General features: G+C 34.9%; 1 protein-coding gene across 1 annotated transcript in view; it reads right to left on the reverse strand.

The window, feature by feature from the left end:
• The window catches only part of LOC127844844 (dynein axonemal heavy chain 5-like), a 128,581-nt gene that overhangs the window by 16,623 nt on the left and 84,480 nt on the right, over nucleotides 1-27,478 (reverse strand). The window contains exons 30-47 of the mRNA XM_052375365.1: nucleotides 26,533-26,757; nucleotides 25,679-25,851; nucleotides 24,947-25,125; nucleotides 23,210-23,397; nucleotides 19,381-19,575; nucleotides 17,479-17,775; nucleotides 15,658-15,904; nucleotides 14,914-15,155; nucleotides 14,282-14,422; nucleotides 13,163-13,409; nucleotides 11,964-12,241; nucleotides 9,293-9,508; nucleotides 8,733-8,963; nucleotides 7,622-7,785; nucleotides 6,286-6,408; nucleotides 5,247-5,372; nucleotides 2,303-2,372; nucleotides 1,710-1,963 (exon numbers count right to left, since the gene is read on the reverse strand). Of these exons, the coding sequence (XP_052231325.1) occupies nucleotides 1,710-1,963; nucleotides 2,303-2,372; nucleotides 5,247-5,372; nucleotides 6,286-6,408; nucleotides 7,622-7,785; nucleotides 8,733-8,963; nucleotides 9,293-9,508; nucleotides 11,964-12,241; nucleotides 13,163-13,409; nucleotides 14,282-14,422; nucleotides 14,914-15,155; nucleotides 15,658-15,904; nucleotides 17,479-17,775; nucleotides 19,381-19,575; nucleotides 23,210-23,397; nucleotides 24,947-25,125; nucleotides 25,679-25,851; nucleotides 26,533-26,757 (3,596 nt within the window). The remainder of the gene's footprint in view (nucleotides 1-1,709; nucleotides 1,964-2,302; nucleotides 2,373-5,246; nucleotides 5,373-6,285; nucleotides 6,409-7,621; nucleotides 7,786-8,732; nucleotides 8,964-9,292; nucleotides 9,509-11,963; nucleotides 12,242-13,162; nucleotides 13,410-14,281; nucleotides 14,423-14,913; nucleotides 15,156-15,657; nucleotides 15,905-17,478; nucleotides 17,776-19,380; nucleotides 19,576-23,209; nucleotides 23,398-24,946; nucleotides 25,126-25,678; nucleotides 25,852-26,532; nucleotides 26,758-27,478) is intronic.

Genomic DNA, 27,478 nt, shown 5'->3' on the forward strand with positions numbered 1-27,478 from the left:
TGACACATTATGTACCAGTCCTTTTATGGGCACTTCTCAAAATTTATTTCGGGTAAAAATTACAGACAATAAGAAAATCAGCGTCAGTAAAATGTCGACCCCATCAAAATTTATTTCCGAGTCTGTGACGCAACTATATTGTTTAACATGTTAATTATATTAAACAAACCCGATATTATAGTAGATAAAAAAGTATTTGATAATTAGTATAAATAATCCAATAAAACAATGCCATTATTTACGATATATGTGTTTAGGATTTTTGTAAACACGTCCGCCATAGTTTATAGGAACTGTACAGAAAGTTTGGAAATCGGAACAAATCGGTATATCTCGGAAAATCATTGATAAATGTATTTGTCTTTTCAATGCTTAGGGCCGAGTAATTTCGGCAAATCGGAACTCAACGTGCGTAAAACACTAGCTCAATTAACCGTTAAACTCCGCCTCCGTTCTCTGCAAAAGATTCGAAGGCGGAGCTATGCACGTGCTTTTATTAAATTGGAGGATTGCAATTGAGAAACAAACACACGATTGGTTCGGCATGTTGATTGCTAGACAAAGGAAGCCATTTTTTTCGGCGCGAAATTTGTCGCTTTATTGCTTCCGACAGAAAGCGGCTTTCCTTTGATGACGTCAAACTGTCAATTCACACAGACTGCACATTTTCGGAAGACTTTAACTGACTCCTTGTTTACAATTCCAGTAAAAAAAAACACTTGCTAACATTAAACTTTGGATTAAATTATCAAAATAAAGCAAAAGCGAAGTTGACAAATATGATTAAATTAATTCGCGTCAGTTCAAATAAGACGTTTTGCGTTGTAAATCAACGAGTTTTCATGACAACAACAACTTTGACAAACATTACCGCGACGACGCATGGATCGATCTACCTGGATTTTTTTTTCATGTACGATCTCATAAGTCGAGTAAGAGCAAACACATACCGGGTAATTTGTGTATGAGTAGTTTATCTTATATAAGATTTATGCAACGGGCATCGCATTGTTGCGTAATGGTGCGCATCGAATTATGGAAACGAAACGCAGTTTTTCGTTTTAATGGGAGAAGAACGCATGTCATGTAATGGAGTGTTTAAAATTGCCTGATGTTACAAAAGGTGCTTTTAGGACTCATTTCATTTGAAGATATAGATGTGTTTCATTGCATAATTTGATTTTTTGTCTCTGTGTTAAGATTATAAAAGATATGTTGTCTTTGTTCTGATGTTATTAGTATTAACTTTTTTTTCCAATGATGTTTTTTTTTTTTTTTTTTTTTTCGACCGCCCGATGGACCATTTTCAAAATAATTTTTGTAAACCAATAAAAAAAAAAGTCGTGGCCTAACCTCTAAAACTAAAAAAAACAATATCTGATTAATGGTAGAATAAACTTGTTAATGTGCATATATACCAAGAAATATTTGTCAACATGTCATTATTTGTAGAATGATGTTATAGATCATATAAGGTGAAATATGGGTATAGCTTTTTTGACTTACGATGATAAAAGTACCAGACACTCAACTTAACTATTTCATATAAACATGCTGTTGTTTGTAAGTTGTACATTGACCTTTGTGTTTATACCTGGTAAGATTATTTTTACAACTTTTCATTAATTTCATTCATAAATTGTAAAAAAGGAAGGAAAAAAGAAACATACAATTCAAAACCTTAACGTTAAAATTTAATATTTATTTACCTTGTCAGTGTGATCTGGAATGTCTTGTAGCCAGCAATGAACGAGGCCAGTTTTGTCAGTGACTGTTTGCCCGACCCGCCGACACCCACAAGTAAGGCATGGCCACGTGGGGTGCGTATGATGCGGGAGATTTTCACCAGGTGGCACATCGCGTCCTTGAAGAACACGAGGTCCATGCCGGAGCCTCGAATGCTCTCGTTGTACTGCTGTAGGAACATCAGCAGACGCTCTTCTAGGGCTTCAAAGCTTGGGATCTAAAATGCCAGAAATATGGACAATAATGTTGGGGTAGTGCAGCGTTTTTTATGTTAATTAAGTCACTAATAATTATATTATCATTCTGCGATTATGTTTCTGACAAAAAATGTCCTGAGTTTGACAAAGATGTTAAGTCTGATTGAGAAGTTTCAGTGTTTAGGGCAGCAAGGTTATGTGTAAAACCATCATATCGGATAAAAAAAATATAACAAAAATACATCAGTTTCAGCCTTTACCTTGAAAAATAGAAATTGTCTTCCAAACTTGAATCATGATTAATTTAAACCAATGACTGTCAACAATTGTTCCCCAATATGTTAGCTGTCTCTACTCACAGGCTCGTAGATCTTGGGCATATCAAAGTCGCTGTCCTCTGGCTCATCCCCTGTGGCCTCTGGGGCATCCCTGTCATACAGACATGCATGGGTGAGGCATGCAGCCAATCAAAGCACTCACAGAATCTCTTTAAAGGCTTTACTTAATTATTCACAGTGTTGTGTGTGGTTAACAAGTATTATTATAAGATATTAAGGCGGTTAGAGCACTGTAGTAACTCAAACAATACAAGTATTTTTTGTTAATATTGTTTTAAGGCATACAAATAGTCAAAACCCTGAACTACTTTTAAATGCTTTTATAAATATGATACTAGTATCTATATATCAACCCCAAATAACCAAACTTTAACATTAACTTATGAGTACAGTACCAGTGTTTGTTTGTTAAAGCACTTAATTAACAATTGCATAAAACACAATCAATACATGCTTTTCATCTTATTAAAACAAAAAATAATAAAATTATTCTGTCCTGGTGAGCATAGAAAAGACTTACACAAATAGACATGCGTAGACTGCAAATAATGAATAAAACAAGATTCCTTGAAAAGTGTGGTTGTCTCCCATTTAATTATTATATTAAGTATTTATTTGCAGATGTATTTTCATTTCATGCATACTATTTACTCAAATATACAATTAAATGAACGTCACAACAAGATTAAACCTTAATAAAATATAACTAACTTAACTTTAAATGTGAAACTTCTATTAAAAGAAGGTCATTAAAGTTAATAGATTTGGCAACATGCTTTTCAAATGATCTTACAATAAATTTACTACAACAAGTTTACAATGCTCGTTTCATCAATTCTGCAACAACTTCCCAGCCTCCTCTGTGTGAAACATTAAGATTGAATATATTTTAAAGATCTAAAAAAACTTTATTGAAACATATTCAGAACATGAAATTAAGCCATGATCTAGGAAAATGGTACTTAATGCAAATGTGTAAAGTGTTGTCCATGATTAGCCAGCACACTCAGCACAGGCTATTCAGTGACGACAATTTTACCATTTATATAATGTTTTGTTTAAAGAAAGTCTCTTCTACAATAAAATCCAGTCTAGGGGGAAAGTGTCATCCCTTATCAGCCTGTACAGAATGCACAGGCTAATCTGGGACAACCCTTGATGCATTAAGCCCAATTTTTTTCACAGTGGGGCTCAATCATATTTAACATAGCTATCAACAGTATACTTACAGCTTTTCTGGGAATGAACAGAACATATTGTTAATTACATCAGCACACAATATTATGTCTGTTAGGGTGAAGTGGTTATTGGTGAAATGCCATTTTAGTGAGAAATAGTCAATTTATTAGACTATAGAAGTTTACCATTAGGTGATAACAACATATCTTCCAAAACCATAATTTAATTCAAATGTTATCAATACTTATTAAAACAAGAAACAGTCGGAGATGGGTGATGCTCCCCAAAGGTTTTTTTGTCACAATGTTGCACTATATATTCAGATATAAGTAAACGTTTTGAGGGCACAGTAGTTGAGGGGACAAGAATTTTTTTATAGAAATTTTCAAAAGGGCCATAACTCTGTGAAGAATCATCCGACCAGAACCCGCTGATAATATGCACATCTCCTCTTGGTAGTGAAGCTTCCCATCAAGTTTCATTGAATTCCAGTCATTAGTTGCTGAGAAATAGCCCGGCCAAAAATTGTGCACGGACAGGCAGACAAAGCGGCGACTATATGCTCCCCCCAGAATAAATTTTGGGGGAGGTAAAAAATAATTCTTAAATACTTATTAAAAGTAGTACGATTTAAACAAACCTTGACTTCATGCTACTATTATAATACTGAAAGCGGGCTTAAATGCAATAAGTGATTTAGTTTTGTAAAACAAAGACAACATCAAGCATTGTGCCCAATTCTCTGACAAACCATGTGGACAATAAGTTTACCGCCACAGTTGAGGAGGTACGACCATGGCTATTATACAACATTTCTACCTATTCTTTTTCTTTTGTTTCTTCTTCTTTTTTCTCTTCTTTAACATTACACTAGTAATTCTTCAAGAGAAATATTTAAAAATGTGTGCACATAATAAGTCTTCTAATTAATAATACACAAAATGCATCAATTTGATTGACCATTTTATGTGTACTGTATATATTATATAAAGGCCCTCATTATACAGTTAAAATACAAATACAACCTTTAGAAAATATCATGGAAAACAAGACTTAAAAGGGAAAAAATCTCTAGAGACATTGCATACAAAATAGCAAAATTTTACTAACTGTGCATTTTACAAGTCATTCTCATATAAATTCTTCAAAATGAGACACAACAAACTATTGCAATAAAGTAATGCCAACACAAAAACTGCAAGGAAAACAAATTAACCTAAAAGATGCAAGAATTATTATGAAAACAAATTAAAAAACAAAAAAAACACAAGTGCCTGCCAGTTTCTTCTTGTGTACAACATGGCAATGTCTGGTTAAGTAAACCTTATCTCTCACTGTGCAACTTTTACCCCCATTATATGTGCGTATCCTAAATATATTATCATTAATAAAATACTTAAAGAAATAAATTCCAATAATTCTGTATGTTTTACTTGAAATGAAATTGGTATTTTTACCTATTTAAAATACTCTATGTGTGCCACCTACTGTTTTAAGCATCATGACTACAGAAACTGCAATCAAACCCATTATTTTAAATTCTGTATTATGCTACCCACAGAACCCACTAAATGAATGTTTAACTAATTTTTATAAATATATTTCTACAAGTCTATTAAGAATTATCAATACAAATCATACAAATATCACACAATCCGTGTCATATCTTAATTCTAATAAGCACATAATGCAAAATCATCACCAATGTAACCAAACACGTGTTGCAAACCCTCGATACCACTGAGCCCTTGACAATACTGACAATTAACTTTGGTGCTAAAAATACCTCATGAAGTCTCCAAAGAAATGGGTAGCCTTGACGATGGGGCCATACACATCCTCATCTAAATCTTCCCCAATAACACGCGTTATTGTCTTTTCGAACCATGCGTAATCTTCCAGGTTTATAAACCTATTTGTGGATTAGTAGTAAAGTAGTAATAGTGAGGAATGGAACATCATACTCGGCCGGGCCGATATCTGGTTGTCACATGGCTTGCCCATGATATTAATGTCTATTTACATATAATGGTTACACATTAGTAATACTGTGATAGGTTAGAATTGTTAGGTTTTTGGCCGTCTGCTCATCAATGGATTCTGGCAACTAAACCTGTTCAAAAGCTACAACACACAAAACAGTTTATAAATAAGAAGGAATTTAATTATTAAATTATAACAAATTGTAAAGTGTAGTTATTTGAATCTTTTAATTTTTTTATTGTCTCTTAAAATGATTGCTTATATTATAAGTTGCTTTTCCTTCGTTCTTAAAATCAGTATTAATCTATTGCAATTTTAACATCTTTGGACCATTTACAAAAAAAATCCTTCTTATTTATTAAAATTTGTAACAAATGCATCAACCTGAATCAACCTTTCATCTCCGTCAGTTCCCATACCTTGAACTGAACAATGCAAATGTTACAGATAAATAAATTAGGAACGCACACACCACTTAAATAAGAGCTTGACCAATCATGCTCAACTGAAAAACAAGGCTGCAAGCAAACTAAGTAAAACATAAACACACATTTTCTCTAATTCCTTTGCTGGAACAGAATTGAAATCATCATCACACATCATCTGCTAGCATCAAAATATCTTCACATTGTTAGAACAGCAAGCAAACTAAAAGGTGTCCTTATGGCAACTAAAGAGTCTGTGACATTATAAATTGGAGAGGCAAACTGAAATGTTAATGGAAAATGAGAATGATAAATGCAAAAATGATGAGGTTAAACACGCAAACACAGTAAGAGTGGATGGGGTACAGAATTAGAACTATATGGTTCTCCAACTGCGCTTCTCTGTTCATACTGTACCTCATGAAATCAACAAAGTAATGCTGGTCCTCAATATAGGACACATACAACTCTCCGCATTCCTCCCCCACTACTCGGCTCAAGGTCTTTGCAAACCATTTATAATCCTCGCCATCCGTAAACCTGGCCAATACACAGCAAGAAATGTTTTACATTTGCCAAGTCATGATTTAGCGCTTCAAGGAATGTTTGTTAGAATGTTTTGTAATGTTTTAAGTGCATCAAAATAATAATGATGTTGTTCTTCAATTCACCTTTATGCATTCCAAGTAATTTTTTAAGAGTCAATGAATGTTTCAGCAAAGTCCAAACAATACTCCCATACAAAATGTTAACATGAATATTTAGACAACTAATATTTAAATAAGTAAATGTATCCCACACGTTAAATCACTTTAAAGAAATACTATTGTAAATATTTGACTTTATATGAATGGTTACTGTATGGATTTAACATATAATTCTTCACAGAAAAGAAAAGCAAATGAAATATGTTTTAAATAATTTCAAACATAAACTATGAAACATAGACCATTTGTATATCACATGCAACATTTCAATCCAGAGATAACATTGGGCAATATAGCTGCAATAGAATTTCATTATTAGTACATGACTACATTGAAAATCATACCAGAAACTCAAACACATCACAACAATCCTAAAGTGTAACAGCATGAAAGAAAATGTTGTAATAATTATACATATTTTTCAATAATACTGAAAACTAAAATCAATCTTATTGAATCAAGTCAGTAAAGACATTTATTAAAGTTTTAACCAGTGATTACAATAAATTAATGACTTAGATAAAAGAAACAAATAATCTTACAACATCAAGTGAACGATGTAAACATTAATAACTGGTAATCAAATTAAAAGTCAAAAGTTTCTTTTCATGAACGTGGCTTATAACCCCGCACTGCTGCGTTCAAGGATTTATAATTCAGAAATGCTTGGGTCAATAGGTATATGCAAAGTGAAAATGGCTATATGCAATCAGTATAAAACCAGAACAGCCTGTGAGGAACTCGCAGGCTGTTAAAGCTTTATGCTGTTTGCTGTTCATCAGAATCTGAGGGTTGGAAATTTAGCCTTGAAAACTTGATTCTTAAATATAAAAAGGTCTTAAATCAAATTTTATATTCTCAGGGACTACCAACAGGTCTTAATGCGTATTTGAAGGGTAAAGGATTAAGATATTTGAAGAAGTTTACCCCATTTCTTACATTTCATGCAGACTGACTGACAGACAAACAAACAGACTGACTGAGTGACTCCAACTGTGTTTTCAGGGTTATAATTATGGCTTCCAACTTTGAAATTTAAGAGATACCTGTCGGCGATGACTCTGCTGCACTCATGTTTCCAGAGCTGCAGGACTACTTTCTCGTTGTCGATGACACTGTTGAGTGTGTTTATCATCCCCTGCCAGATGCGTGACAAGTCACGCAAGTTGAAGATATAGTGGAACTTAGCCGGTGTTGGCAACATCTTTATCTAAACAGAAATGATCATTAAACTTTTGACACCAATTTTGTAACTGCAAATTTATTTGCTTGTACCTTCAACTTTAGTTGTTAATAGTAAAGAAGTTTTAACAAGATCTGCTGAATATAGATGCTGTTTTATACATACCTATAACAATCTGATCACATGACCAGTAGATACTCCTCAATGGAGGATAAAGTTGACATAATGAGGTCATAGTTTGGAGATAAACACACATAAGAGTATAATCCTTTGACAAACCACCTTGGACAATCACACAAGCAGATCTACTTATGTTTTGAACAATCAGAAAGGCAGATCTATCAATGATTTGAACAATCAGAAAGGCAGATCTATCAAACAATGTTTAGGCGAATCAGAAAGGCAGATCTATTTAAGTTTTGACCAATCAGAAAGGCAGATCTATCAATGTTTTGAAAAATCAGAAAGGCAGATCTATTAAATGTTTTGGACAATCAGAAAGGCAGATCTATCAATGTTTTGGACAATCAGAAAGGCAGATCTATCAATGTTTTGAACAATCACAAAGGCAGATCTATTAAGGTTTTGAACAATCAGAAAGGCAGATCTATTAATTATATGTTTTGGGCAATCAGAAAGGTAGATCTATCAATGTTTGGGACAATCAAACAAACAAATCTACCAATAGTTTGGACAATCAGAAAGGCAGATATATCAATGTTTTGGACAATACACAAGCAGATTTATCAACGTTTTGGACAATCAGAAAGGTAGATTTATCAATGCTTTTAAAATTCAGAAAGGCAGATCTATCCATGTTTTGGACAATCAGACAGGAAGATCTTTCCATATAAGACAGCTAAAACCATAAGTCTTAATTTTTTTCGATGTATGAGACCGACTCTGAAATATTCTCTACTGTTTTTTGTGCCCTATTTCCAAAACGCTCACCATGAGCTCATAGTACCACATACCTTGGTAAGTTGCCACAACCGTCTGGTGATTGGCACCAGTTTGCTCACAAGGTCTCTGACGTCTGCCTTGAAGCCACGTTCCTCGCAGTAATGTCCCAACCCAATCACACGGAAGATCTTGTCTATGGAGGTGTTGGACGGCAGCGTGCAGTTGTAGATCACAAAATGACGCTTCAGACGCTGTGGAATGTCATTTCGACCTCCACCAGGATGAATCATAGCTGCCAGGAACTGAAATATTATGGCTTAATAAATGTTGGAGTGAGGATTGTCGAATAAATAAAAAAAGGTTAAATAAGTTTCATTAGTGAAATGGGAATGATCGAGTTGATTGTGACTGGGTTGCCACTACTTTTATTCTCTCATCACAAGCTAAAGTAAATTAAAATTGTAATAAAAAATCCCATTAAAATAAATGAGGTAAAATAAGGATCGTAAAAGTATAATCAAAGATTTGATTTGGAAAATCATGAGACTGATATTCAATTCACAAGCTGAATTAACAACAACCATTACATAATAAATCCTTCAACTAATTATTTCTCTAAGATGATCCTTACCTGCATGTCAACTATGTTGGTAATGTCACCAGGCTTCTCTAAGTTGTAGAATCCTGAATACTCAATCAGCTGTCGGACAATCTCATTGGCTATCTGGTCGCCCCACCCATTTATGATTGGCATGTTGATGTCATCAATGAACACTGTCATTTTTTTGCCCGCAGGGGGTCCGTAAGTGGCACCAACACGCTTGTCAACGTAACTCTCAATGGTACGCTGAAAATCAGACATGGGGACTTAAAGAATATAACTGCTTTGATTTTTTTTTTTATTTATTCAATATCATACATATAATGTAAACATGTATATGATCATACAACACAGTGATTGTATAAAGCAATCAAGTTCAGACATGTTATACAAGATATGCTGCTTTGATTTACCTCTTTAATTAAGTTATACAGATGGTTATAAGTGCAGGTGTATTTTGTAAAATTCTTAACAAGAAAAAGTATCCAAGACAATAAAATATTTTATGGTAACCAAAATCAAAAACAGAAACAAAATACTAATTTCGGTTTAATAAACAAAATTGTCTAATGAGTGGAAGGATGCTGAACTTTGCAGGTTTAAACAAATTAAATTTTTGTGAATCAAGGTTCAAAAAGATTTAAATATTACTATTTGAAAAATTAAAATGAACATCTATTATTTTCATAACACACTAGTATGTGAAGTTGGAATACATCAGTTTGGGAATAAATTTTGTTTTTTCAACAGAGCATAATATGCAGTTTTATATGTTGTATTTATTTAGTTTGACAAACTATAATTAAAACAGATACTTGCATATATAATAGCATCATTGAAATAAATTTACTGCAAAACTGGATTGTTTATTGATTTAAAAAAAATCTTCATGAAATGAAACTGTGTCCATGAGGCGCATGGACACACTATAAAAATACAGTAAACATGATGAAAATACAATCACTGTTACTGAAAAAGTGCTGGAAAATTGCTTATTAAGCTTGTAGTATAAATAAAATATTACAAAAATAAATTCAGATCATGAAATGAATAGTTTTGTTTGAGAAAATCAACAAAATGATGTCCATTCCCAGTTTGATGCCTTATTCCAAATTTACATAATACAGTGTTTCATGATTTATTATAAAAAAGAGAATAAAAACACTGTCCTACACAAATATTCTAAATGCTGTTTTAACGTGTTTCTTGTTCTTTAAAAAAGACAATGTTTACAGTGCTGATAAAGATATCAATTTAAAAATGTAAAACATAGTTCCTATAAAGCAAGTGTGACTTGATCAAATGTTATAAGTTCACTCAGCCAAGAGTACAACTAACTGTTTATCTGTCACTACTATTCTCCAGTAGTCAAAGTATACTCATCAAAGAATAAAATTAATGCAAAACATGCACAAATCATACTTCATTATTGATCGTGTAAGCAAATTGTTTCAAAGTCATTAGGCACTGTTCCGTATAGGTCATATTCCTTAACAGCTTTGTTCCTAATAAACCTAAGCTAGTTGTCTTGTGTCTTATACACATTATTCCCTAGTTGTATTGTGTCTTATACACATTATTCCCTATTTGTCTTGTGTCTTATACACATTATTCCCTAGTTGTCTTGTGTCTTATATACCTTATTCCCTAGTTGTCTTGTGTCTTAAACACATTATTCCCTAGTTGTCTTGTGTCTTATATACCTTATTCTCTAGTTGTCTTGTGTCTTATATACCTTATTCTCTAGTGGTCTTGTGTCGTATATACCTTTTTCTCTAGTTGTCTTGTGTCTTATAGACATTATTCCCTAGTAGTCTTGTGTATTATAAACCTCATTCCTTATTAGTCGTGTGTCCTTTAAACTTTATTCCCTAGAAGTCTCGTGTCTTTTTAACCTTATTCCCAAGTAGTCTTGTGTCTTATAATCCTTATTCCCTAGAAGAATTGTGTCTCATAAACCTTATTCCTTATAAGCCGTGTGTCTTATAAACCTTACTCCCCATTAGCCGTGTGTCTTATAAACCTTATTCCCTAGTAGTCTTGTGTCTTATAAATCTTATTTCCTAGTAGTCTTTTGTCTTATTAATCTTATTCCCTAGCATTGCTGTGTCTTATAAACCTTATTCCTGAGAAATCTTGTGTCTTAAAAACCTTATTCCTTAGTATTCTTGTTCTTTATAAATCTTGTTACCAGATACTCTTGTTCCTTATATTTTGTTCCCAAATGCTCTTGTCCCTTACAAATTGTGTTCCCAGATACTCTTGTTCCTTATGAATCTTGTTCCCAAATGCTTTTGTTCCTTATGAATCTTGTTCCCAAATGCTTTTGTTCCTTATGAAGCTTGTTTCCAAATACTTTTTCCTTATAAATCTTGTTCCCTAGTAGTCTTTTTTCCTGTTGGTCTTATTCCTTTGTTGTCTTGTTACTTACAATTCTTATTTCTTGGTAGTCTTGTTCCTTATAAATCTTATTGCTTAGTAGCATTGTTCCTTAATGATCTCATTTCCTAGTATTCTTATTTATTATTATTCCTTTTCCCTAGTAGTCTTGTTACTTTCAATTCTCATTCCCTAGTAGCCTTGTTCTCTTATGAGTCTAATTTCCTAGTATTTTAGTTAATTATTTTCCATTTTCCCTAGAGGTATTTTTCCTCATAAGGCTTTTTTGTTAATAGTCCTTATTAATCTTGTTGCCACATACCTGGATCATGAAGGGCGTGGTGGTACTGGAAAAGTTGAGGGACTTCTCCAGGTGGTACTCGGGGTTGTACTTGCTCATGTACCCGTTGATCATCACCGTCTTGGCTGTGCCCTGCTCACCAATCAGCAACACTCCGAGGCTCTGCTTGGCAATGATGTCTATCAGGTACGTTGTTCGCACATTGTCCACCATCGGTACAAGGATTGACGAGTACTCAGGGGTGTGGTCCGTTGGATACTCGTAGCTTGTGACCTTCGTGTCCCAGTGCTGCCACTGACCTATGTAACCATGGAAATTATTTTACATTTTTTCTTTATTTTAGGATTTAGATTTAATATTTATATCAATAAGATTAGATTAAATTTATAGCACAAACCTTTTGTTGTGTTCCAACAAATTTTGAAAGGAAACAATTATATTGAAGAATTGTATTCAAAATAACATTGAAATGAAACCATATTCATTAAGTGAGATAAAAATTGAGGATGTTATACATGCTTACAGTGAATACTCGAGCAATAAGCTTTTATCACATGTCATACCCTGTTGCCCATGTAATATAACCATTACATATTTTTTTATATTACACTTGTGTAATACAACATTTTTAAGCTTTTCATTGGCTTTGTTTTCGTTTATTGACCAATCGGATTTTATAATTTTGCTGAAATGACGTTGCAACGTCAAATGACGTCACGAAAGGTAAACAACATTCGGGATTTATCATTATGTTTGCGTAAATATTTATTTAATTTACTCATTTAAAAGCATGTGATAAAAAAGATCTAACACTCGTTGTCATATCATACCATATTTTATTAAACTCGTCCAGGAAATTCGTTAGTAAGCTTGCCAAAGGCTTGCTTACTAACAATATTCCTGAACTCGTTTATTAAAATATGTTATGATATGACAACTGGTGCCAGATCCTATATATCTCAGCTTGTAATAACAAAGACAACAGTAAGGTCAGCGACACATAATTAAAAAGATATTGAAGTACATGTTTGTTTTAAAACTCGATAATTCATTTTTTCCTTAGTGTTCTCAGTGCTTTTAAAAGTTCACATCTTTGGGATTATAAATACACTGTTTTCATTAATAACCCGAAATATTGTTAACTCATTTCGATGTTTCAATAAAGGGACATCATCAAAATGGCCTAGAGTTAAAAAAATAAATAAATAAATATAACAAACCTTTTTCATCCACAAGATATTCAAACATGGTGGCCTCGCTGTCTTCAGGAATGATGGGCATAGCGAGCTTGAAGTCCGGGCTAGTGCGCATGTACTCCTCCATCTTGGCTCTGTCGTCCAGCTCTAGATACGCTCCAATGCTCCACATCACCGTAAAGATGTAGATACGCTCGTAGTGGTCGCGCGTCAGTTGCTGTACATCTTTCTCCTCACGTTTAGGTATCAGGCCTGCCATTAGCTTGCATGCCTGGTGAACAGGATTTTAAATGGAGATTTGGTTTTTATTTAACAATTGGATCTATTGATTTCATTAGGTTAAAGAAATAACAACTGTACTCTGTGTTTAATGCAAACATTGAGGTATGCTTAAATAATATGAACATGTTTGATCAGCATGTTGCTTTGATATAAAAAATATATTTATGTTTTAAGTTTACGTGTTTTTAGAGAAAAGTTTAGAGCTACAAGGCCCAGCATAGAAAGTGTCATTGACCATATGGGTTGCATTGTGCGAAAATGGGTCTTATGGCATATGCTGCATGAGTAGCTTCAGACCCGTCTGTGGGGATGTCAGGAGCTAGCCAGTGCACTACAAAGTCACAAAAGGTTTCCTGGCCCAATAGAGGACAGATATATACAGACTTTCTGGAGCTATGCTGGCTACATTTTGCGTAGAACCAATTTTCAAACAGCATGACTCATATAATGGAGAAACAAGAGCTGTCTCAAAAGGATGACAAATGCCCCCAATGCTTTGATAGAAGTTATGAACATTTTTCGAAACTTAAACACATTTTCCGAAACCTAAACGCAAACCCTTAATTCAAGGTCAAGGTCAAAGGTGTCAAAATTTGAGTGTGTATGGAAAGAACTTGTCCATAAACACATGCATACCAAATATGAATGTTACATCTGAAGCAACATGGACGTTACGAGCATTTTTTGAAACCTTAACGCAAAGTGTGACGGACAGACGAACAGTGCGATCACTACATGCCCTCCTTCGGGGGCATAAAAACAAACAAACAAAATTTTATTCCCATATATCTCATTTCATTTGAATTAAAACTTGGTATAATTCTTAATCTTTCACACACACATAGCAGCGATAATTCTTACCTGGGAGATGACAAAGGCCTCAAGGACGTCCATCTTCCAGACGTAGCTCTGGATGGCTTGTCTGTAGATGAACGGGAAGGACGTCTCAAACAGGTCGTATATGACGTTCTGTTCATTGATGGGTCGTGTCAGCAACCAACCCTGAAACCAACATATGTGTATGGGTAAGCATTTTTTCTTAGACTAAAGAATTTTCTTTATTCTTAAGTCTAAGAATTGCTATAGAATTGTTGGTGAATACGGGCCCTGGTGTAGTTGCTTTTTCACTCTATGAAAGCAATGGTTATGATGAGAATCTACCAGTTCCGAAAAATCTGTAATTGGTAAACACAGCACTTTATGGACAACTCATTAATGATTCATCTTTCCAGCTGATGAAATGTGAACAGTCATTCAGAAGGACACAATCAGGGGTATTCTTCTATTTCATAATGCTGAGTACCTTTCCATTCATGAAAACATGTATGAGTAGTTGAATGATAGCATAATTGATCCAAATCAACTGACTTCTTGGTTTACAATTATTCTCAGTTAGATAAAAAAAAATGCTCTTAAAACAAAAGATTCAGCATTGTCGAATTCAAGTTTTATAAAACTCTCTAAACAATGACAAAACAAGCATGCTACATTACCTTTAGAATGGGGGACCAGTCAAGACCAGAGCTGCTCATGTACACCATGCCGTTCCTGGATACAGTTGCTGGGGAGGCGTTGTCGATGTTGTGAGGCTCGAAAATGATCTTGCAGTTAGGCGCCATGGGAATACGGTCACCGTTGGCCAAGGTCAAGGTCTTGTTATCATCAAGGACAGAGTTGAGGTTCTCAATCCAGATGGCATCTACTGGGCCATCCAGGACCAGCCAAACATGTTCACCTGAAATACGGAGGCAACAATTAGTGATAAACAGTGAGTGGAAGAAATATTTCTCTTAAACATGGCCTTTTTCGTTTTTCTGTAGCAGTAAAAGTTCAAGATCCACAACACAAGGTCAGTCATTTATCATTTTATTTTTTACATACATACAAACTACTTGTACTGTAATATGAAAATTGTTTCAAAGGTATGTGGCTTGATTAAGTAAATAATATGAAATGAAATATACCTATTTTTTTCATGTATGTTTGATCATCAAGACCTTCTGTTAAGACACCAAAATATACATTCTGACCTTATCCAGGACACTGACTCAAGAGTGTCTCAATAAGCCATAGGCTTTTGCTGAAATCTAGCTAAAAATGGTAGTTTTTAAATAATAATCCAAGACACAGACTTGAGAGTGTCTCAATAAACATTGGCCATTGACGTTTGATGTAATGTAGCTAAAATTATAGGTCTAAACTAAAATATCTTAAATAACCAAGATCCATCTACGTACCCTTCTTTGCCCTCTGTGTACGTCTCCACAGTGTAGAGAAGATACCATCAGTCCAGTCATTGGTAGCAACATCCAGGCGCCCAAACATCTGTGGGGCTGTGATGGCCTTGGGGTTCATCCTCATCTCCTTGTGGGGCTCGCCAGTGTCAGTCATGGCCTTCATTAGTGTGTGGATGCAGCAGGTTTTACCCGCCCCACTCGGGCCCAGGACCATCATACCGTGGCGTACACGCTGGGTCTCAAACAACTGCCAGAACATAGGGGATATTTGTTGTAGGTTTCAGTAGACTATTGATTTTAATTTAAAGGTGATTTTCAGTGTTATCTTTCAGTGTTTGAAATACTTAATTACCAAATTTAAATCACTTATAGTTTCCTATGAACAAACTAAAGAGCATAACTTTTTTATGCCCTGCATCGATAGATGGGGGGTATATTGTTTTTGTCCTGTCTGTCTTTCATTCTGTCTAAAACTGGTTTAAGTTTGATTAACTTTTGCAATACTATACATACCAACTTGATAATTACCATGCATGTGCATCTCATGGAGCTGCTCATTTTGAGTGGTGAAAACTCAAGGTCAAGGTCATCCTTCAAGGTCAAAGGTCAAATATCATTGTATTTTTATTTCCTAAAACTCTAACCTTCGTTAAAGTTTTATCATAACTTTTTTAATATTGAACACAGCAACTTCATATTTGGCATGCATGTGTATCTCATGGAGCTGCACATTTTGAGTGGTGAAAGGTCAAGGTCATCCTTCAAGGTCAAAGGTCAAAAATTGAAAAAAAAAATCATTCCTCGATTCAATCTCTTACTTACTTCTCTTGGAGCTGCACATTTTGAGTGGTGAAAGGTCAAGGTCAAGGTCAACCTTCAAAGTCAAAGGTCAAGATATAAAAAACAAAAATTTTCATAACTTTTTAAATATTGAACACAGCAGCTTCATATTTGGCATGCACATGTATCTCGTGGAGCTGCACATTTTGAGTGGTGATAGGTCAAGGTCAAGGTCATCCTTCAAGGTCAAAGGTAATTTAAAAAAAAATCATTTCTCCATACAATCTCTTACTTACTTCTGGTGGATCAAATGATCGGGGGCATATTGTTTCTTTGCCTGTCTGTCTGTCATTCCCTCATTCTGTCATTCTGTCCCAACACTTTAACCTTACAGTAAAGTTTTGCAATAACTTTTGAAATATTGAACATAGCAACTTGATATTTGGCATGCATGTGTATCTCATGGAGCTGCACATTTTGAGTGTTGAAAGGTAAAGGTCATCCTTCAAAGTCAAAGGTAAAAAAAAGCGGCGCATTAGGGGGCATTGTGTTTCTGACAAACACATCTCTTGTTACTTTGTAAATGTGTGATTCAAAATTATACAGTGCATTAATAAAAACAGATACAATGCAATTGAAGTGAATTTTAACTCTTTCAGTGCTGGAACCGAATTTTGAAGGCCTTTGCAAACAGTTTGGATCCAGATGAGACGCCACAGAACGTGGCATCTCATCAGGATCCAAACTGTTTGCTATTCTGATAGTATTGTATGAAAAAAAAAACCGAAGAAAATGCTAATTTTAGAAATTCAGCAGATGACTTTTTAGCAGACGACAAAATTCCCAGCATGCAAAGGGTTCAATCTGAAAAGCACATGGAAGTTTGAATGGCTATGTGTGCAGTGATAGTTGTTTACATGCTAAATAAAAAAAGAAACAAAATATTGATACAGGAAGTTAAAAAATAGGCATAAAAGTTGTCCAACAAAATAACATAGCCCAACTTTCTACAGTCAAGAATTAAACAGCATAATTACATACCTGGATCAGTTTCAGGAACCATGATGGGTGGTCAATAAGCTTGGCGTTAGCAATCTGGTTCCTAATGGCAACCTCCAGCTCAGCGTATCCCTGCTTGTCTAGGGTGATTCCAGGGAACAAGTCGTTGATAAGGGACAAGAATAAGGGCTCATCCTGGTCCACAAGCTTTGAGAGGTTCATGTCGCGCAGGACGCGCATGACAGCGGTCTGTTCAGTGTCATCCGGGTTGGCTCGTTTAACCGCCCCAAGGGTTCGCAGCACCGATAGCATGTTCCTCAGGCCAAAGTCGTAGTGCACCTTTGTGGGATGGTGTAATAGGTCAATCAAACAAGGACAATATTGAAGAATGAATCTTAGTGAATCAAGCAACCATTTCATTTTTCTTGTAGCAAAGATAAACATGCACCTGCAATCTAGTTCGATTATCTTTTTTTCAATAAAAATAATATATATATCAAACAAAATCAAATTTGTAAACACACATTTAAATGATCTGTTTAAGTAAAATTTATAAAATTGTGTTCTGCATTCACATTCATTCAATTAACAAGGTAAATTTCAAAAAATGCTAGGAAAGAAGGCAATGAATGATCTAGTACACTGAGTACCAATTTTCAATTGAAACTAATGCCTAGCATACACTAATGATCAAAACAAACAGTTGTTGTGAATAAACTTTGCATTTCATTGCCATATATACCTGCAACATGATCCTGACCAATGAAGTCACTTGTTACAAACAAACTTTGAACTGCAATTTATATGAACTTTCAATTTTATTTGGTAATTTAATATATATCCCAGAGCCCAGAGTGGGAAAACAGGGTTTATTGGATGTTCCTAATGTGTTGTCCCAGATTACTCTGTGCTGTTCTGTGAACTGCACAGGCTTATCAGGGAAGACACTTTCAGCGATCTCTGTTTAACAGAGACTATCATAAAAACAGAAAGTTTCATCTCTGTAGCCTGTGTGGATTGCACAGGCTAAACTCGGAAACACTTAACGCACATGCAATAAGCCCCATTTTGCCAGAGCGCAGCTTGTATATCAAACAAGGGCTGCTTGTAAAACATGCATTCTCCCCATATGGGCAGCCATTGTGTGAATACGTTTTTTGGCACTGTGACCTTGACCATTTACCTAGTGACCTGAAAATCAATAGGGGTTATCTCTGAGTCATGATTAATGTACCTATGAAGTTTCATGATCCTAGGCATAAGCTTTCTTGTGTTATCATCCGGAAACCATTTTTCTTGTGTCAAGTCACCGTGACCTTGACCTTTGACCTAGTGACCTGAAAGTCTATAGGGGTCATCTGCCAGTCATGATCAATGTACCTATGAAGTTTCATGATCCTAGGCATATGCGTTCTTGAGTTATCATCAGGAAACCATTTTACTTTTTCGGGTCACCATGACCTTTGACCTGAAAATCAATAGGGGTCATCTGCGAGTCATGTTCAATGTATCTATGAAGTTTCATGAACCTAGGCATAAGAGTTCTTGAGTTATCATCCAGAAACCATTTTACTATTTCGGGTCACCATGACCTTGACCTTTGAACTAGTGACCTCAAAATCAATAGGGGTCATCTGCGAGTCATGATCAATGTACCTATGAAGTTTCATGATCCTAGGCATAAGCGTTCTTGAGTTATCATCTGGAAACCATTTTACTATTTTGGGTCACTGTGAAATTGACCTTTGACCTAGTGACCTTAAAATCAATAGGGGTCATCTGCGAGTCATGATCAATGTACCTATGAAGTTTCATGATCCTAGGCCTAAGCGTTCTTGAGTTATCATCCGTAAACCATCTGGTGGACGGACATACGGAACGACATGAGCAAAACAATATACCCCCTCTTCTTCGAAGGGGGGCATAATAAATATTGAAACTTACCTGCTTGGTGAGCTGTTCCTCGCACAGTTTGTACAGCGTGAAGAATTTGCGTGCGAGAATCACGTTCTCAATGAAACCGATGCTGGCAAGCTTCACACGGATGATAATCTGGCGATCAGGAACCATCATGGCAACTGTGCGGAAATTGATCTTCAAGTTCTCCGGTAGCTCCTGACGACCCGCATATCCGGGATTCTTAAGAGAAAACAAGCATATTCATCATGCGAATCTGAAGGGTGAAATCAATATGTGATATTATTGGATATTTCTTTTTATATTAGGTGTACAATTAAGGAAAAGCTAAGGAAAGAATACATGGGAAACAACCATGGATAATACAAAAATGGCATTCATATTGGGGATAAATAATTAGGTTAAACTATTGCAAGGATATGCGTTTCAAATGTTTCCTGATGACTAAACATTAAATACAGACAGGCTTATCACATCACAGAGTATGAACACAATAATGTACAACATGGCATACAATTGTGAGAAACAATAATAGAGGAAAGACGCCATTCATGTTAACAAAATGACTATGTTCTTAATACAGACAGGCTTATCACATAACATATTGTGAACACAATCATGTACAAAATGGCATAAAATTGTGAAAGACAATAATAGAGGAAAGACGCCATTCATGTTAACAAAATGACTATGTTCTTAAAAAAATACAGAAGATCTGAAACTTTTTGTAAAACAAGAGAGCAATAAGGCACTTGGTTGTTCACCTGTGTAATTGAGTCACTCAGTGTGGCCAGTTTTGAACCAAGGGTCATGATTTAAACAATATTTGAAGAAGACTGCAATATGATGTCACATATCAATTATAAAAAGCTGTGCGCTTTGTGGTTTCATTGAAAAAAATCTTAGTTATTATTCTTTATATTGGCAGTGCCTATGTTGACCACACAGGTATAATTTTAATAAACTTTGTTAAAGAAACGCTTATAAATGTTTTACATCAAATCTCTTTTAATTTAAAATAGGAAAAATACAACGTTACACATCCAAAATTAAACCCTTGAACTTTGGGGTTTCGAAGAAGATGTTTAATCTTTTCATTTGTTAAATCAATTTTTACCTCTTGCGACCTTCTTAGGCAGTGAAACCATTTGAACAACTTTGAAAGAATGTCACCAAAGGATTATTCCAGTGCTAAATTAAGGTGTTATTTGAATCAGAAGTCTATGAAAGACACTAAATGCAGAAGGGGCAAAAGTTGGTAGCAAAGCTCATCCTGTGCTTTTCAAAGTTGAGCTGACAACACAAAAAGTTAAACCACTTAGTACTGCTTAAACATATTTTTCCATTCAACCAATCGTTATAACATTAATGAGTCATGTTTCAGTTGTGTGGACTAAAGTTTGTTTTTTATTATCAGAAAATTGATCAACATAAGCCAGTGAGTCAAAGTAAATAGACAACATGTTTGTGAGTTGAACAAAAAGTACACTGTGTGTATGACAAAACCTGAATCTGATAACAGCCTCATTATGCCCATTAAAATACCAAATAAACAGGTTTAGAGTTGCTTCCTATCATCAACAAAAGATTCTGGAACAAAAAATGGTTCAACATGCTCAATACTATGGCTAACTAAATGCCTGCCGTTAAAACACAAAATCAACATTACATTTATTAAACAAGCATTCATTCTTAACCCTTTACCACTTCGATACATATCTTCACACATTTGTAGTCCCTCAGAAAGTAAAATTTTATTAAAGGCCTTTCTTACTAGATTTAAAATTTAAAGGCTTTATTTCCAACCCTTAGATACTGATCAGCAGCATTTTATGCTAGTTGCAAAAGCCATTTTTACTTTGCCCCTGAGTGGGAAAGGGTTAAACAAGCATTCTTTCTTAAAGGGAGACACATATGTATATTTACAACAAAAAACTACTGAGGTAGTCTTAAACTTTCTTGTTTGACATGCTTTTTATTCCACATATGCCTGAACTTTAAACACAAAAACTACTACAATACTCTATGAGTTATACGTATTCCAATTATCTCTGTTATCTGAACACATGTTCAGGTTCGTACAAATATAATATATGAACGATTTTGTATTGCTTTTTATTGGTATTCTCTTTTAATCAATATCATCCTTTTAACTAATTATTACTTTAAATAATAATATTTTATATTTCATAATGTGCTTGTTTATAATTTAAGTAATTCCAATTTTGATTATCAAGCAGTCAAAATAATTGATTAATTTAAAAAAAAAACGTCTTTTTCTTCGTGTTTTGTGACAAGAAAGCTAAATTTTGCAAGATAAGGTTGGCCTAATTATGAAATGTTGATATGCTGTAATGACAGATTCTCAAATTTGGAAAACCTAATCTACATTAACAAACATGAATAATGCTAAATGTATGTTTATAATTTATATTTCTCTTACAAACGTGTACTAATGTTCTGATAACAATTACAACGTCGAGTTTATTTAAACATGGGGCACAGATTTAACCCTTTACCACTTAGATACATATTTTGACGCATTTGTGGTCCCTTAAAAGTTAAATATAATTAAACACTTTTCTTACTATATTCAAGTTTTATGGTTTTCATTTCCTAACTTTAGATACTGATGAGCGGAAAGCAGCATAAAACCTGAACAGACTGACAATTTCTCGAAGGCTGTTCTGGTTTTATGCTGTTTGCACACAGCCATTTTCACTTTGCTTCTGAGTGGGAAAAGGTTAAGACACAAAGCCACTGTGCTCAATCAGCTACCCATGAAAAGTGCTTCAAAAGCCTGAAATCTCTTATATTCTGAAATAAATATCCATAATTCATGACAAATATTAAAGTATTATTTCAAAAACAACAGCTGTCTCAAGATAGCGCTGAATTATTTCTTTGTACAAAAGGGGCATGAATGTAAATTCTTAGTTCAGTATTAATAAGTATCTTTTAGCAGATTTTGAGTTACATGGTGTTTGCATACAAAGTTTTACCTGATATTTTTTTAACAAAAAAAGATTAATTCTTCTTATTTGCAGGTCAAAGTTATATGCCCTTTATTATTTACCTTACATATCAAACCAGAAGATACATTTAATTTCAAGTAAATACCTGTTGCGGAAAAACAGATGATGGTTTTAGGGATTTCTGTTTGCAAACCTTATTGGTGGAGTTATAAAGATAAGCAAAACCCTGCTTGTAAATTGTGAACATTCAGGTTGAATCCCTACCAGGGCATTGTTTTAATAACAAGAGATACTTGCATCATCACATTTTAATGCATATTTTTGCTAAACAATTCATCATGCCATCACCATGCTTGTATTTGCTAAACAAGTCATCACGCCTTTTTCATGCATATAATTGATAAACAATCCATCATGCCATTTTCATGCATATATTTGATAAACACAATATTCTAATATCCATTCTCAGGTCAAAATGACTCCCACTAAATGCCATTAATTTTTGTTTTACAATATCTTGTTATTGCCAGTAATAAACCCATGTCAGCCTACGAAAAAAGCATTACTTTGGTATACATGTACTGGATATGAACCCCCAAAATTCACATCTTTCATTTTAAATAAGACTTATTAATTTCTGAATATAAATTAATAACATTTATTTTCGCGGAAACGATTGTTTTCATTTTAAATAATATCACTATAATTTTATAGAGTCAAGACCAGTTACTACGGTGAGGAAGATTCCAAACTCCATGTTCAATGACACAGTGTTCCCAATGTCAGCTCACCGAAAAACAATTATTTTTGGTATACTAAAACTTGACTTGAAACCCAAAACCCACATATTTCATCAGAAATTAAGATCCAAGTTCAGTTACCATGGTGAGGAAGATTCCAAACTCCATGTTCAAGGACACAGTGTCACCGTCGGTGAAGACAAACTGCTTCTTTCTTTCCTTCTTGCTCTGCAGGACAATAGCAATCTGCTGGGCGGCAACAGACAACACCGGCAGCTCAATACGGTTAAACTCATCAAAGCAGCCCCAGGAGCCGGACTGGGCCAACCCTGCAAAAAAAGATTCAGTGATAGGAAAACAGGGCTTAATGCATGTATGTAAAGTTCCCTCCAATATTAGCCAGTGAAGTCTGCACAGGCTTATCAGGGACAACACTTTCTGCTTTTAAGGTACTTTTTGTTAAAAAAGGCTCTATTTGGCAAAAATACAGTTTAGGTGGAAAGTGTCGTCCCTAATAAGCATTGAACCCCGTTTTCTCAAAGGGAGGCTCATTTATATTCAAATTTGGTTGAACCAATCAAAAGAACCACAAAGGTGAACATAGCCAACCCTGCAATTAAATAATTATATTCCAATTAGCTTGAACCATTCAAAACAACAAATGCTGCGATAAAATGCATTTTATTTATATGGCAATCAAAGTGTTTTGTACTTTACAGATGAACATTCAATTTGGTTGAAAACAAAGGATCAAAATAGTATAAGCCATTAAATGGTTTAATTTATCCAACACCAACAGTTTGGTGTAATTCGATGCTTGCCAAAATGTTTCTTTTTTACATAGAATTAAGATAAAAAGGTTAATTTAAATACATTTCTATAAAAGCCTTTTCACCTCAGTAATGCACTATAAATATATTGCCGCTGTTGTTCTCAAACTTCGTACCTACAAAATGCCAACTTTTCAGGAGAGAGAAAAAACCATCACATTTTTTATGACGCTGTTTTAGAAAGTGAAATTTTGATAAAATACCAAACAAATGAAGCTGCAAAATACCGTATAAGCTGTAGATGCGTAAGTCATACTGATAAGTCATACTGATAGTCAGAAATGGTAGCTGCAATATTTCGTCACCACAGTTTTGTCATTTTTATGAGGTACGACAATTCATCCTGATAGGAGACCTCACAGCTGCATATATAACAAGGGACAAAATTGTCACAAAACCAGGTTTTCATTGTGAAAAAAAAACTGATAAAGGGAGACAACTCAAACTGAACTTTTGAAATGAACAAACAAAATTAACCCCCTTTGTAAGTTTGTTTTAAAATAAATCTATTTTTAGTCGTGGCGATCTTGACATTGGAGATATTGACGTGATTCTTTCGTGCGACACACCGTACCATGATGGTGAACAAATGTGCCAAATGATTTTTAAATCTCATAATAAATGACATAGTTATAGCCCAGACAAGCTCATTTATGGCTATTTTTTACCTTTGAACTCAAAGTGTGACCTTGACCTTGGAGATATTGACGTAATTTTTTCGCGCGACACACCGTCTAATGATGGTTAACAAATGTGCCAAATGATTTTAAAATCTCACAATGAACGACAAAGTTATGGCCCGGACAAGCTTGTTCCGCCCGCCCGCCAGCCAGCCAGCCAGCACGCCAGCCCGCCCGCATTCGCCAATCTAATAACCAGTTTTTTCCTTCGGAAAACCTGGTTAAAAATGTTTTTGTCAAATTTGTCCAAACGAAATGACTTACCTATAGGTGAAATTACGTAGCAATAATTTGAAAATTTTGGAGCTACAAGGTTTGAGAACGACAGCGACAATATACAAATACAAACAATGTCCTCAGGCACACACCTTTGTAGATCCTTCCCAGTCCTCTGAAGTCCATCTGGTCAGAGCAGTTGAAGACGACGACGTACTTGCCGAGACATCGCCCCATGTCCTTGGTGGTCTCTGTTTTGCCCGTACCCGCGGGGCCAGCAGGTGCCCCGCCCATGGACATACCCAGGGCCTGGGCTAGCGTGATATAGCACCTGTGGGAAGGGGAAAAACAATAGCTTATGAATATAAAACGATCAAAATTCTTGGTCAAGTCATGCCTGTCAATGACAGACATGATAACAAGACATTCCATTCATCTGGTAAACTCGCTCTGACAGAAAAATGCCATGTCAGTGACGGTTTGAACAAAATGAGATGTATTTTAAGACATTAAGTCTTTGTAATATATATTTCAAATGCTTGAAAAGTCCTAGGCTTATTTAGAAAGTATGTGTCCTTGGATGAACCAGTACTTTATGTTTAAAGAGGATAACCTGATTAAGCTTCCAATGTAGGGATCAAACCATGACCCTTTGAGCCTTAAGTAGCTACCATATATTCGTGTAAGGATTTACAAAGGTAAAATGCCTCAGGCTTCTTGAAATGCTCTCAAGACCATGTTCTGAGTTGAACCACTACTTGGTGTCTTTGAGGAAGATCTAAAGAACACTCCCAAATTGGTGATCAAACCAAGGACAACTCGGTCGCTTGGCGGACACAATATCCACAACGACCTATAGTCAGACGTATGGGCCTTCCTCATACCTATCCGTGAGAGGTGTGATGACAAGGCGCTCTGTGCAGCCCAGGAACTCGTTCTGGTAGATGAAGTCTACGTCAGTGATGGAGATCTGACAGCGGTCCTGGTCCTCGATGAAGTAGAAGCGCGACTGCTTCAGCCATTCAAAGTCTGTCGGGGACTTCACATGCTGCTTGACCTGGAAAAACAGAATAAAATGTTTTTAAGGTACCGGTAAATAATTTCATTAAAACATAAGAAGAACAAAATATTGGAAAGATAAACTGAAGAAAAATCTTAAACAATGACCTGTTCTTTTATTTACAGTTTTTATCTGAACATAACCTGAATGAAACACTGCAAACATTCACTCGCTAGACCTCTTTATCAGTTTACTTTTGTCTCTTATCTTTTGTATAAAAATGAAAATTGTTTTTATGCTAAAATGTAGATTGGAACAGTCACTGTAATTATTGAAATTTATTAATTGAAAACTTTTAATATGACACTAAATTATTTTGTAAACCTAATTTCAATTATTACTGTGACTATGATTCCTTAAAAATGTGTAGTTTGAAACATTTACTGTGAAAATGCATACAGAGTTGTTTGGAACTAACTGGTGCAATAAATTCTTCCATGAAAGAAGTTAACCCTTTAAGCGCTGGAACCGAATTTTAAAGGCCTTTGCAAACAGTTTGGATCCAGATGAGACGCCACAGAACGTGGCGTCTCATCAGGATCCAAACTGTTTGCTATTGTGATAGTATTCTTTGAAAAAATATTGAAGAAAATGTTAATTTTAGACATTCAGCAGACAACATTTTAGCAGAAGACAAATTTCCCAGCATGCAAATGGTTAAGAAATGATTGATTGTACCAGATCATCGAAAATATCCCGCTGATGCACATGAATGGTGATGAGAGTCTCAAACTTGGTGCGCTCGTTCTTGTTGAGGTCATGTGTCGTCTGGTCAATGAGCATGTTGAGGAGCTCCAGGAAAAGTTGATTGGTCTGCGCCATGACCTTGCGATCGTACTTGGCGGTTGTCAGCGCCTCTGTGGCATCTCGTGTCCAGATCATCTGAATACCCAGGATGCCAACCTGTTGACAGGAACAAAAATTAATTTCAGTTGTATTTTTCCAATAAAGATTATAAGACCAAAAGCCTTATTGAAAGCCAAAGAAATCTAAGTCATGAGAGTTAGATCAACAATGAAATATTAATAATTATAATGAATACTAAAAAATTACTTATACACTTCAACACCATTATTTCGAAGTCGTCAGGACCGTTAAAAAAAACTTCAGATTAACGATAATTCGAAATAAACATTTGGCAGACGACTTCTTTGATTCTGTAAAAATAAAACGTTGTGGAATTCACATGCTTCGGCCACACTGTACTTTTAATAATTGTTTTACTTAAAACGCAAACTAGTCAGATAGCAATAGATTTCTACTTGCAACAAACAAAATGCTTAATAATGTGTTTATTTTCCATTAAATAAATGAAATTTATCAAGTGTTAAATTCATTCATTGATGAAGCAAATATTCAATATTCTTTTTTTTTTACAAGCACCTTTTGAGGAAATCTTGCAATGAAGATGCGTTTTCAAATCAGCCGTGCTCTGTGAAAAGAAGGTTTTATGTTGAGCTTAAGGTGACATTTCAGATTAGCCTGTGCATTCTGCACACGCCAATCAGGGACGACACTTTCCGCTTTTTTGATATTTTCTGTTTAAAGCAATCATCTTCTTGGCAAAAATCCAGGTCAGACAGAAATTGTTTTCTCTGATTAGCCTGCATGGACTGCACAGGCT

The sequence above is a fragment of the Dreissena polymorpha genome, chromosome 9 (genome assembly GCF_020536995.1).
Source record: "Dreissena polymorpha isolate Duluth1 chromosome 9, UMN_Dpol_1.0, whole genome shotgun sequence".
Lineage (NCBI taxonomy): Eukaryota > Metazoa > Mollusca > Bivalvia > Myida > Dreissenidae > Dreissena > Dreissena polymorpha.